The 13,647-nt window shown below is 40.3% G+C and overlaps 2 protein-coding genes across 5 annotated transcripts; one reads left to right on the forward strand and one right to left on the reverse strand.

Moving 5' to 3' along the window:
- Positions 1 to 407: 407 nt before the first annotated feature.
- LOC124179145 (protein Pixie) lies at positions 408 to 4,121 on the forward strand. Its single transcript, XM_046563297.1, has 9 exons — positions 408 to 559; positions 925 to 1,165; positions 1,249 to 1,464; positions 1,539 to 1,746; positions 1,877 to 2,063; positions 2,291 to 2,697; positions 2,791 to 3,103; positions 3,246 to 3,480; positions 3,574 to 4,121. The coding sequence occupies exons 2-9, from the start codon at positions 953 to 955 to the stop codon at positions 3,619 to 3,621; spliced, it is 1,827 nt and encodes a 608-aa protein (XP_046419253.1). The 5' UTR covers positions 408 to 559; positions 925 to 952; the 3' UTR covers positions 3,622 to 4,121.
- On the reverse strand, positions 3,413 to 13,529 carry LOC124179139 (glutamate [NMDA] receptor subunit 1). 4 transcript variants are annotated; one of them, XM_046563274.1, is made up of 17 exons: positions 11,958 to 13,529; positions 11,567 to 11,817; positions 11,214 to 11,465; positions 10,641 to 10,829; positions 9,243 to 9,343; positions 8,975 to 9,148; positions 8,630 to 8,743; positions 8,378 to 8,534; positions 8,090 to 8,303; positions 7,868 to 8,002; positions 7,601 to 7,758; positions 7,267 to 7,501; positions 7,009 to 7,157; positions 6,773 to 6,930; positions 6,493 to 6,665; positions 6,134 to 6,387; positions 3,413 to 5,455 (listed from the first exon to the last, which is right to left on the reverse strand). In XM_046563274.1, the coding sequence occupies exons 2-17, from the start codon at positions 11,735 to 11,737 to the stop codon at positions 5,213 to 5,215; spliced, it is 2,877 nt and encodes a 958-aa protein (XP_046419230.1). In that variant the 5' UTR covers positions 11,738 to 11,817; positions 11,958 to 13,529; the 3' UTR covers positions 3,413 to 5,212. The 4 variants fall into 4 exon arrangements, with proteins under 4 accessions (XP_046419230.1, XP_046419229.1, XP_046419231.1 ...); XM_046563273.1 differs by having other exon boundaries at positions 7,601 to 7,779; XM_046563275.1 differs by having other exon boundaries at positions 5,331 to 5,467; positions 7,601 to 7,779.
- Positions 13,530 to 13,647: the final 118 nt, after the last annotated feature.

Raw genomic sequence — 13,647 nt, forward strand, 5'->3', positions numbered from 1 at the left:
TAAAAAAAAAAATGTTCACTGTATAACACTTTCCTCACGTCGTTGAACAAGAACATTCTGAACAAAAACTCTCCACTTCGGGATAGTCAGATTGTCATTTTGGCTCGAATTAACAAGTCTTGATTCATGTGCCAGGATTTTCCTGAATGTTTTCAGATTTTTAAATTGCGTTCGTCTCAACTGAGCGTCTTCGAGAAGCAGAACAACGGTACAACACAGCGCAAGCTAAATCAGAGAGGTCATGGGTCGAACCCAGGTCGACTTGGCCTGGAATGCACCATGTATAAGTATGTCCGTACTAAAGGATATCTGGGACATCGTAGGATCCTTAGCCGTAAAAAATCTAAATTGCTCAGTTTCTGGGCTCCCATAATTGAAATCTTCAGTCATTCTCACAAGCTATACTGCGTGCACAATATACCCATTTCCGCGGTATGCGTTCCAGAACGGAAACGCGCGTGCGTCAACGCCGTACGAACGATCACCCTTTAGAAAAGTAGTACGTGCCAGAGCGAGGTCGGTGCGAAGCCATCACCTCGATATTTCACGTTCTTCCGAGGTAAGTTAGCTAACATTGATCAACTCTAATAATCGTACTTAACGAATCAATATCAGCTAAACGAATTGTTGCCTGAACATGATATGTGATGCCAGAGAAGTCATCTTCCAGCATATGTTGCCACATCATAACCTCAATGTTGAGGTTATAATTACGGGTGATCAGCACATTGTTCTTGTCATAACAGCGGTACTATTCGAATTTACATTCGCCTTATTCAATTGAAAGTTGTCAGTGTCCGGTAGGGTTTTAATTTTTTCGTACGAGTTATCCACAGAGTTGCAATTTTTTATAATTCGCTCAGCATAGTTAGATAGTTATTTTCCGTGTCGTTAACTGTTCAAATATTGAAATTAAAATTGCAGGCTTATCTTAGCCCAATATTGAGCCAAGATGCCACCCAAAAAATCAATGGAAGAAACCGATCGGCTGACACGGATAGCCATAGTGAATTCCGACAAGTGTAAGCCCAAGCGTTGCCGGCAAGAATGCAAACGATCATGTCCTGTTGTGCGCATGGGAAAGCTTTGTATTGAAGTTACACCCAATAGCAAGATTGCGTCGATATCTGAAGAACTTTGCATCGGGTGCGGTATTTGTGTGAAGGTTAGATTAGGCTTTATTGTATTATCTTTATTCGCAGTTGGTCTTTTCAGAAAGCAGTAATTGTCAATCTGTTCTGGTTTTAGAAATGCCCATTTGAGGCTATTTCCATCATTAATTTACCGAGCAATCTCGAGAAAGAAACCACACATCGTTACTCCAAGAATTCTTTTAAGCTGCATAGACTTCCGATTCCACGCCCAGGTGAAGTCTTAGGATTAGTAGGTACTAACGGAATTGGAAAGTCAACCGCGCTGAAAATTTTGGCTGGAAAACAGAAGCCCAATCTCGGCCGTTTCACTGTAAATACATGTTCCTACCGAACTAGTTCCAGTGATATCCGACTAAGCCGGACTTACGATACACATTCTTCTAGGATCCACCAGACTGGACAGAAATCTTGAGCCATTTCAGGGGTAGCGAACTTCAAAATTACTTTACAAAAATTTTGGAGGATGATTTAAAGGCGCTGATCAAGCCCCAATATGTTGATCAAATACCAAAAGCTGTCAAAGGCACAGTTCAACAATTGTTGGATAAGAAAGACGAGTGTAAAAATCAGATGGAGATCTGCCGGATGTTGGGTAATACGATTATGCTGCAATCGGTTGATTAATTTTAAATAAACTAGGAGTTACACCAAATTTTTTAACATTTTAATGGCTTAGACCATTTTTTGATAAACGATTCATTTCATATCTCACTTGAATTTAGATCTTACCCACATACGGGATCGAGGTATCGAAGCTTTATCTGGAGGTGAACTGCAACGATTTGCCTGTGCAATGGTGTGTATCCAAGATGGAGATATATTCATGTTTGACGAGCCATCTTCTTACTTAGACGTTAAACAACGCCTAAACGCTGCTGTCACCATACGCTCCCTCATACATCCCGACAAGTATGTTTCACATACATGCGTAATCTGAAAAATCAATAATTAGATTATTCATTGTGCAATAGTTTGTTGCTTACCTTCGCTGACTTACGTATTCGGCAGTCAATGTGATAATTCGTACAGGATTTCTTTTGAGTATGTTGCAAGGTCCCGGCATGTTTTCCTTCCAATTAAATTATTATCACCAAAGTTATTCATTATAATTTCTATTCTATTATATAACCTTATAGGTTTATAATCGTTGTGGAGCATGACTTGTCAGTTCTGGACTACTTGTCTGACTTCATCTGCTGCTTGTACGGAGTCCCTGGTGCTTACGGCGTTGTCACAATGCCATTCTCAGTACGGGAAGGAATTAACATTTTTTTGGACGGATTTGTGCCAACGGAAAACCTGCGCTTCCGGGAGGAATCGCTCGTGTTCAAAGTCGCGGAGAGCGCGACCGAAGAGGAAGTGAAACGAATGAATCACTACGAGTATCCGAAAATGACGAAAACCATGGGATCTTTTACTCTGGCGGTTGAAAAGGGCCAGTTTACAGACTCCGAGATATTAGTACTACTTGGGGAAAACGGAACTGGCAAAACCACTTTTATAAGAATGCTTGCTGGTAATTTGCCTGCCGACGAAGGCTCAGGTAAACCATAAGCCACAAAGAAACGCAGTGACAAAATTAGAAGATGATCAAATTGAAATGAATTTTGTACCATAAGTTGGGTTTTTATTACAGGAAATATCCCGCTCTTGCACATCAGTTACAAACCGCAGAAAATCAGTCCCAAATCTCAAGGTATAGTGAGGCAGCTGCTTCATGAAAAAATTAGGGACGCGTACATACATCCTCAGTTTATCACTGACGTCATGAAACCATTGAAGATTGATGATATAATGGATCAGGAGGTCCAGAATTTGTCTGGAGGAGAATTACAGCGAGTTGCTATGGCTCTGTGCCTGGGAAAACCTGCCGATGTTTACCTCATTGATGAACCATCAGCCTATCTCGATTCTGAACAGCGTTTAGTCGCTGCGAAAGTGATTAAAAGGCATGTTTACACCCATTACAACTAGATGGAAATTCGTCAAATGGTTTGAGGTGTTTCTGTTGGTGGTTAAGGGATATTAATATAATTTCAAAGTGGAACGAGATTTTTTTCAAGGCACTTGAATGTTGCATTGAAATTTCAGGTTCATTTTGCATGCCAAGAAAACTGGATTCGTGGTTGAACACGATTTCATAATGGCTACATATCTGGCAGACCGTGTCATCGTATTTTCTGGAACGCCATCCCTGAACACAACAGCCCACTGTCCTCAGTCCCTGCTGAACGGCATGAACCGATTTTTGGAACTCCTTGGCATCACGTTCAGGCGAGATCCCAACAACTTTAGGCCGCGAATTAATAAAAGTCAATCTGTGAAGGTACCCACATTCCATTGGTTTTCGACAACGAATTACCTGTACTCATATAGGTATTTCGATAGTGATTTCATTAATTTTTCTGCTCTTTGTTAGGATATGGAACAAAAGAGAGCGGGGCAATACTTCTTCCTGGAGGAATAAAGCTTGCGAATCATGCCCGTCGGAAGCAAGAACGCTACACTATATACTACACTTTAACCCGTAATTTGTATATCCCATAAAGTATTTTACGATTTGTATATGAGGTAATTGTTAAATGCGGATACACTCAAAGGGAAAATTCATTTCGTTCATTATATTCACAATACTCTATATTTCGATTCAACGAACAGTGCATAAGTAACAATTGTAACAACTGCACAAGGAAACACAGCTCACCGATTGCACCTAATTGATAACAAAACTCCAGCGTGTTTATCACTTCAAGTTGGAAATTCTTCAGCATAGCATTCATTTTATACATTTCAAGTTTTATAACATGGTGATGGATTCAAACATTATGATATGTATAATTTCAGGTCAAAAGAGCTGGCCAACATGAACAAATTACGGGAATAAATATATTGATTTGAATTTGTTCCATCTTGTATACGCGATGGTTCGATATCGACCAATAAACATGTATATGATGCGTCAGAGAACACTGTGCTGACCAATTATTTTTCCCATTATAAACTGAAGAGGTGCGCGTATATCATTGCGTTATTACTCACTGCTCATTACATACAAGGTTTAAAAGCTGTCCAAATAATTTTGAAAGTAATTTTTTCGATTTCTATACGCTATGTATTTTCTTATTCAATGCGTTCGTAAATCTACCTACTGGTGAGTAACGTCGACAAGTTTTATACATAAATTTATATGTATGTACATACATACGTTTGAGCATTAAGAGAATGGTACGTGGCCGCGTAACGCGATTCTAAAGTTCTGCTTTCAGTTCAGAATGCAATCTGTATGTGTATGATGTACTCTCTTTCGAATAAACTTACTTTTATTGTTGACAAAAGGGATTAAGATACCTTGACTTGCCTTTCTTTTGATACAAGTTGAAAACTTCAAAAAATGCTCGTCATACCACACCACAAATCGAACCAATAACGATGCGTGTATCAAGCAATGACGTTCCTGACTGCACATGCTATCAAGTGAATCCAATTTTATGTATTTTTTGTTTTTTAGATTGAGTTATAAATTCATTATTCATCCACACGATTAGATACATTTAACAGGCATATTTTTTAAACATACTCGTGCACTGTGTGCAATTCAGTATTCGACTATACCGTTTAACATGACTGTTTTGTCAGAAATGACTTCTGTCACTTGTGAATAATATGAATTCTTATCGTTTAATTATTTGGTACGCTTGCTACACTTCAATACTAAGTATCTGTCATACATCTTAAGCATAACAAACCTGCATAATACTGGTTCGGTAAGTCCCATTAATCGGCGCACAATATTTTGGCAATCTTGAAAGTGCATCAAATTACGCTCTCGCAGATTACTGCTAGTGATGCGTAAAATAAAACAAATTCTCTTACAATTAACTATCACGTTTATTCTACATTTTTAGTCTAAAAAAAAAAGTTATTCGATCTTCCGTATCAAATAATTTTCATTCGAGGATAAGTATTTTGTTGATCGTAAACGATCGTCTGACCCTCTTGTAAGGTTGACATGAATGAATAAGGCTTGTTCTCTTGACTCCTGCAACCTTCTCGTCCCTTTAAACAACGAGATGCGAAACGTCCGCGGTATAGGCTGCGGGTGAAAGGCGAATATCTTCGGTGCGAGATAACGGACGTTGACGAATGTCACTGTTGCCCGGCCAAGCCCGACCTGGGCTACATGGTGCCCGACTTGTTCTTGCTATCGTGTCAACTGCCAGACTCACGGTGGCAGGGTCGTTCACGCCATTGCTTTGCAGCCTTCTCTGCGCTGCCATTGATGCCCGCAGTGTTTTGCGTTTCTAGAAGAAAAACTTGAACGATTCCATTTATTTTGCCTCAATGATTAACGCTGTTGTCAGTTATTTCTAAAGAGCCTGCCGCCCTAGCTAACACTTGCATTTCCAAAAGCTCTAAGTTTTTATAGGCGTCAATAACATTATAAGCTACAGAAATTTGATCCGAATGCAGTCAGCCGTCAGAGCGTCAATGTTCTGTTTACAAACTGTTACACTCATCCAATACGAATAGGTACGTATGTTCAGATGGAAGTATGCAGAAAAATGAAGTCACATAATAATGCCGATGATGTATGTACAATGTGAACGTGTGCTAATTACGAAACGTTTGTATGTGATATTTGTGAATCACGCAGTGCCAGCTGTCGGTTATGACCTAATATTTAATCATACAACTGTAGGATAATAAGAAATCTTATTTGATTTCCAACTTCTTTTTTCGAATCAAATTCATTCACAATCAGTCTCAAGAGCAAATCGCGTCATGTGCCTATTTTGCAGTCATAATATCGGTGCTACGAAGAAAGGTTACGAATCGAATCTATTACTTGGATACCTCGACACCCTGGTCGCAAAGAAGAAAATTCAGGGAAAGACAATTTAACGGCAATGTTTTTCATTTCATTTTTAACTTCAATCGCAATTTTAATCGCGTGCAATGAAATTCATGTGATATCTTACCTCAATAGCACCGCGCCATTTGTCAGCCGCGTGTCTAGCGAGTTCCAGTTTTTTTTGCTTTCGTATTTGATGCTTTTTGTAAACCATTTCAATCATGATTAAACCTATTCCACCAAGTATACCAGCTGCGACTAGTATAAACACCCCGGCCATATTTTTGAGGCCAAGAGTGTTTGGCGTTTTTTCAAATTGCTCACATTGCGGTACGTTTCCTTGCAGAATCCAATGAGTGTCCAATTTCTCCATGAATCCACCTAGGGGCAAAGCACGCGTCGCTTATACGTATTCACGATATTCACGCAGATGGATTTTTCATTTGTGTAGGTGTGCGTGAATTAAGACTTCTTTACAGTGCTTACTTTCGTGAAAATCCAGAATAGCCAAGGTCACTGCATCCGCCCACGGTGAACCTTTTTGCAATCCTATACCATACCCTGATCGTCCAAAGAGTTCACCAGCAGTAACTAATTCACAATCTTGTGCAGCCTCATATTCTAACCGAGAACTATCCCATATAAACGCCATCAATTTCCTGCAAGTCGTTGCTACTGTTGAACCATTTGGCGGTAAAGTTATTCGAAAAATATCATTATTCTTCAGTTATAATCTGATTGAGGACAATGAAAAATCCTTCCGTACCCAATCTTTACATCCCGAATGGCGTCTTCAGCAGTGTCGTAATTGTTGGCTTCCATCGTACGATACATGTTTGATAATTCTACTTGCCGTCGGAAGTACATGTCAACAGCCGAGCCCTTCACCGTGGCACATGTTAAATTCTCCATTGTATTTCGAAGCTGTGATCACATAATTAATTTCAATCAGATGGGTTGTGGTTAAAAAAAAAAATTCTCTACGTTATAATTTAAACTCACCCGAGCATCGTTTATTCCGGTAAGCTTGGTCTTAGGTCTTTCCAAAACGAGAAACGCAGCCAAGTTGGCAGTATACGATGCTACTATTATCATCGCAAACCCAGCCCATACCATTCCCAATACTCGAGCTGAGAAACTTCGCGGTGTCCCTAAGTTTTCATTGTATTATTCTCAACATCAGTACGGAGTGATGAAGCGACGACGGATCACTGCGGCCGAATGAATATTGTAAAAACACTAGAGAGACACAATGCTCACCTTCTCCGATCCCGCTATTCAGCAAAACGCCCCAAGCAAACCAAATGGCGCTTGACAGATTGAGCGCATCTTCCTCGGTACCGTCAGTGTTGGCTAGCTTGAACCTCCCGAAAGGTGAGAACCGGTCGAGGAGGTACAGAACTAGTGCCACCACGTGCACCGACACCATCACCAGGATCCAAAGCGTATTACTGAAGGGTTGCAAAAATGACACCAAAGTCGAAGACCTGGACGGCTGGAAAGTATGAAATGTTCTGTTTTCGCAATAATAATGGTAAATGAAAGATAACGAAGTAGAAATATTTCCAGGTATCGCGCACGATATTTGTCGTACCTTTTTCTCAAGGATGGTGATGCCTTGGTATTTAAACGGTTTACTGAATTCTATAAATTCAGCACGTTCAGGATTTATTGTCAGCGGAGCGATGATCATGTCTGCCCGTTCATTTACTAGCTCACCTATCAATCCGCTCCATTCTTTCTTACTTCCGACTGAAAAAGAATGGAGCCTCGCTGAATGGAAACAGTTGTTATGTTATTTTCGTTTTTTCTGAGCACCAACGTAAAACATCGTAAATTACAGCATTATTAGACTACATACCAGAGTTATTTCTGGCCATGTAAGTTCCAAACTGGCCATCCGGGGATAGAGCTAAGCTGTAGGTGAAATTAATCGTCTTTGCCAATTCTTTCAGTAGATCCATACAGTAACCTTTGCAGCAAAGTACCTGAGTCGCTAGAAGTATAAAAATTGAATTCAATCGCTGTTGAAGACTATTAGCGTATGAATACGCCGAGAATGATAAAATTCTTAGGCACAAACAATTGTCATCTGAACTGTTGAAGTGAGGACACGGTATTTCATCGGGGAGGCATGGCTTCTTATCAATGGCCTCACGAACGTATACGAATGGTTTTTCTTCTATCGTAAGCACCGTCAAATGTGTCGGGATCATGAATCCTTCCGGTTTGGTCCTCAATCGGCCTGGCCAAGTTATGTTGGCTTCTTCTACTCTCAACGTCATCTTTGTGGAATTCTATAAAACACGTCTGTTAATACAAGTGCGTCAAATTGAATATGTTTAATTATGTATAATTGCGGATATCTAACATTACTGCCTGCCGAGTAAAAGTATTGTCCAACCGACACTTGTTGACCTCGCCCTTTGATATTTACGATATCATACTCGGCAAAAATACGGTCCCCATTATCGTCAAATGCAACTTTTCCCGTGGCACCGTTGTGCAGAACTTGACGACGAATGTATCTAAATTAAGATGAGTACATTAGATCCTAAATCGCATGGTGCGCACGCAGGTTTTCACTCAAGCACAGTCATTGTTACTGTAAAAATAAGCATACTCAAATAATTTTTTGCCAGTTTCCCATATAGAGCCTGAATTATCGCAATCCTGCGGTGCTTCTGTTATATTCTCAACTTCATTCATATCTCTGAGTGCTGACACGAGCACGTACCTAGAACGAAGAAAATTGTGCTGGTACGAATAATTACAGCTGACAATGAATTCAGTCATATACTCATAGGTGTAATCGTAGTTGAAACTGAATAAAACCACGCACGCACGAATGCCAATATTTTATGGATATTTCAAAAAAACTTTTAGAAGTTCATCCACAAGAGCAAAACGTTTTCATAATTATACCTGCTCTTGTTCTTACTGATAAACTTATTTTCAAATTGCTCACAAGCTGTCCATGATGTGCGCCTTTTCACTGGTTGCATTGATCAGTTTCAAACCCAGAAGGCCTTCCGGGGCGTTGACTGCTCCCAGTGCCTGTTCCGTAACGATCCACACATATCCACCGTCAGTCATATTCAAAGCGGCCGCATCTCGATAAATTACCTTCGCATCCGTACTCCTGGAGATTGAATGACGGTCAATTGAATTGCTAAACTTAAGCCAGTATCGTATGGATAATGCGACATGCGAGCCAAATGCCAGGGAATACTTACGAGGCGTACATCAGGTAGACTCTAGCTTGAGCATTTGCCATTTCTAGTAGCTGTTCTGTAAAGTTCATCAGGCCAGGCTCGAACTCAACGACAGATTCTACCTATTTTAAGAACAATATTATTAAGAGCAACTGTTTGCCAAACATTGCCTAACTATAACCGATAATTATCTGACTATTGTCTGATTATATCAAACTTCAATGAGGCACAATATAAGATTTCCAAATGCAGAAACTAATCACACTATTTAACGAAACCTATACATTTTCTAATTGTGCAAAGAGGAGCTATCAGAAATTGGTAATCACCACTTTATTCTATACGCACATAATATTTTACCTTATATTTCCTGTAAACCAAACATTAATACATGCACCTAATTGTTTTCGAGGGTGTATCAGATCGGACAGTGGTTGGGTTGGTTATTTGACTGACAGATCTTAGTTTTATACAGTAAAAATAGGTGGACAAGATAATATTTTGCATGGTTTGCGGAAAAAAGTACAGAGAATAACTTTCTTATGCTTCCGAAGTAAAATTACCGCGGAATGCTGCTATCGTTTCAATGCAAAGTTTCAGGGATTGTAGCTTGCGTCAAGCTTCAGACTCGCCCCGGTTTGAATTATCAGGAATATTCTACAGATAATTGGTACATTGCCAGAGTTGAAAAATCTGCTTCCTCCCGAACTTACACAATTACCGATAAATTGAAAACACACGGAACTGTACAGAACCAAGTTTTCGTTATTACTTTGTACTTTGAAGTATTCCTTTTATAAATTAGTTACATTAGTATATGTACATATGCACTAATTTTTAATATTATTTATGATGATAAATTTAATTTAGTAATACTCACCAAGTCTGTGTTAGAGCGTTAGATTATTGATTAGATTTATAAGTTATTATAATGTGTTTTATAAACGTAGTCATCGGTGAACAGACGGAAGCATATAGCGTAAGAGCAAGGTATAGCAAAACACTGATGCCAAGCAAGTAAGAGTGTCACAAGTGTTGTCAGAGAAACTGTCAATTAGAGTCACATACATAGAGATAAATGTCACAGGCAGTTTCCTTCGCAAATCAAAGTGATTAGCGATTATGTAGTGACATACATGTACAGTAAGCCGAAAGAGCTCTCGTACGGTTTAAAAAACGATGCGAAAACTTTTTCGAGTGACTGCCCGTACATAACTATAACCGACTGACACTTCGACGAGAGAAAACAATTTAAAGTTGCTTATACGATCGCAGCGCGACGTTCGTTTTAAATTTCGCGATTTATCAGGCTTTTAACCGCTAGGCGTGCAAGCGGGTGGTTTAAGCCGTGTACGTGCGTGCGTGCGTTTGTGTATAAGGAGCAAAGCGTGCGAATAAGCGGGCACAATCCACATTTACTTTGATCTCCACGTCGTCTTCGAGGCTTTGCGACGTCGTTTGGAATCGTCCGAGTATCGCGCGTCCATCGGTATCTGAACTGTGGATAAATATCACCTTCATGTAGTTGAAGTGCTTTAACAACTCTACCCAGACGTCGGCCTGGTGGGAATAAGGTGGAACGGTCCGCAAAAAGGACACGTGTATGTTCTGAAAGGCGAGGAATTCGTTATACAATAATCGAGTTTTCCAGTTCTTAGAGAACAGGCTATACACAGCGTGGAAATAATTTTTGTGATTTTAACGCTAGTAGGTCATACTTCGGTAGAATCGCATAACGATCGCGCTGGGTGAAATTCACCTAAAGGTGATGTTTTGCTTCAAAGATGAGTTCTAGATATCTAAAAAAAAAAAAAACAAACAAGAAGTCTAGGTATTGTTTAAGAATCGCAGAAAAAGTTCTATCAGTTTTTCTTATAAAAAATCATTGTTTTTCAAGCATTTTGAAAAATGTTCGGGATGAAATTCACCCCAAGTGACCTATTAGGGTTGCGAAACGTATGCTGTCTAGGCTTATTGTTAACGACGGTGAACCTTGTCTGAAAACGCGGAATCCCGCGACGAAATACCGATGACTGGTATATGGTAGAATCCACTTGTATAGGAGACCGCTGCCGGCGAGAGGTCCCCGATCAGAGGATGTGACACAACCACTGCGTAGACTCGTTGGGTGATGAGATACTTGCAGACACTCAGAGCCGTGCGAATTGGGTTTGAATCCATTTCGATCACCGTGTGGTAGTACGTTACTCCCTTCTTTACATATTGAGGATCGAAATTGAGATGCTGCGAAGGGCAAACAGCCGTATCAAGTCTATTTCTTGTTCAAATCGGCATTTATACGAAAGGGTGGTTGATCATTGGGTAATACAACAAGGCGAACTCACGTCAATTGTGTTGTTAAAATGGGCCTTGCTCTGGTTATTGGAAAGAACACCGCCGATGTTGAAGTATGTGGGATTGCTGTAGCTAGCTGATGAACCAGCGGCAAGCCCACCGTTCGTGTACATGATCGGGAGGAGCAGGATCAGCATCGCCGATCGGTAGAACGGCCCCATTATTGATGGCCAAGTTTTGCCACCCGCTGTCAACCCCAATGACAGGCTATCGTCTTCTTCGTGGCAGTTGCCGGTAATTACTGTAACGGTGTACAAGTATTATCGAGATTTCGAAGGCGTGCAAATGAGCTTCGCCTACTATTGTTCATCGATATCGAAATGCGGAATTTACCGGTTCGGAGATTTTTGGAGAAAAGTCCATTTTCGAGAAGATACTCACGTTTCCTGCATGCTGCGTCGTTGAATCCAGAATACAGACCACTCTCCGCCCTGACTGGCGGTGCGCGTCAGAATAGCATTGATCGCCCCGGGATGCTGCGCCCTACAGCCGGATACGATTCATCCCTCTCACCCAATTTCAACTTTTCATACTTGCAAGAACGACGATAAGTTGAAAATATTTCAATACCTGTCCAGAGGATCTTGCGCAATATAGTTCTACACCATTTATCGAAAGGAACTTACGCTTCTTTTTCGTCACAATTTGCGTCCCGTTATTCAAATTATTAATCTCACGACGCGAAAGCGCGGATATTTCTTCCCTTTACGCTGGCTATCGACAAATAGGAATATCAAACAAAACAGTGGAAACGATCGTTTTCCTTCGTATTCCTCACGAGTACAATGTAAGTGACACGTTGTGCGATTCTGCATATCAACTAATTAGGGCAAATTATACGTACCATAGAACCTTACAGGTTTTCCAAAATAGCTGATTATCAAATTCTCGCGGGATTCGGCCCACATGTAGGGTCTTATCATTTGTAATGGAAGATGAGACTGGTCATAAGGTATCTTCTGGGTAAATTGTAGTTCTCAGAGACCTTCGAAACTTGAAGTAATGTAACTCGAAATAATGTAACTCGATAATTGCGTGGTTTTCGAATGATCGTGGCGAATTCCTAAAACCTTTTCTTCCGTAAACAACATGTATCTTACACGTGCAGGTGTTTCAAGTTGTCGAAACAGATGGTAAAGCGGAAAGGTAATAACGCCATTTATCAATTTATTCCACCGAGTAATGCGAACAGCATGATTACGAGGCTATAATTCTGATTTGTTGAATGAAATCGGCTGACAATTAATCACCGCCGAATAGGGGCCAGCTATAATTCGTACTAGTCATTATTCTCCGTAAGTCAATTGCATCACCGGCAGGTGAAGCAGAATCGATAGCCAAGTTCCAGTCAGGATTCCCAGAAGCCGAAAAGGTACCTTGTCAGGGTGGGTTATAAAATTCCGGGTATGAGTACCTGGCACAGAATATAATGCAGCTAAGAGTATTATACGAAAGTATCTCTTACATTAGATTGACAATAACCGATACCAACGACACCTAACAAAAAATCAACCCCAGCCTGATACATCTACCAGTGTACCAAGGCTTTATGAAGAATTTACGAAATAAAAAAAAACAGAACGCGTTTTCAATCGGTTTGCACGAGCCGCGCCCATGTTTTAACGCCACAGATTCGCTTTATTAATGTGTGAAAACAAACGCCCGTAATTGTGGCCATCTAATAACAATAATATTTGTTCGCGATTCGATTTTGTACTTATGTTATCAGAACTATCGGTAAAGTCGTAATTACTGTTGTTCTTGTTATCGTTACTATCGCGCAAATGTACGTTACACGTATGGATACGTTTACCTGCTGCATACTGTGATCACGGTTGACGCTGCAGGGTCCACACAACACACTCCCATACCTAAGTATATTATACGTATATTTCAAGTTCCTACGTCGATGGTGTGTAGATTGATGTGAAATACACGTAGAAATAAAAATTTACAAACAAAATGCTGCATGTAGCTTCAACAGAGTATGCTGTGTGTGTAGAGATGATATTATCCTGTAAGAAGGGCCATCGGCGGTTTTTGAAGGAAGACTTCCGACATATCCATAAAG

Source organism: Neodiprion fabricii, chromosome 3 (genome assembly GCF_021155785.1).
Source record: "Neodiprion fabricii isolate iyNeoFabr1 chromosome 3, iyNeoFabr1.1, whole genome shotgun sequence".
NCBI classification, from domain to species: domain Eukaryota; kingdom Metazoa; phylum Arthropoda; class Insecta; order Hymenoptera; family Diprionidae; genus Neodiprion; species Neodiprion fabricii.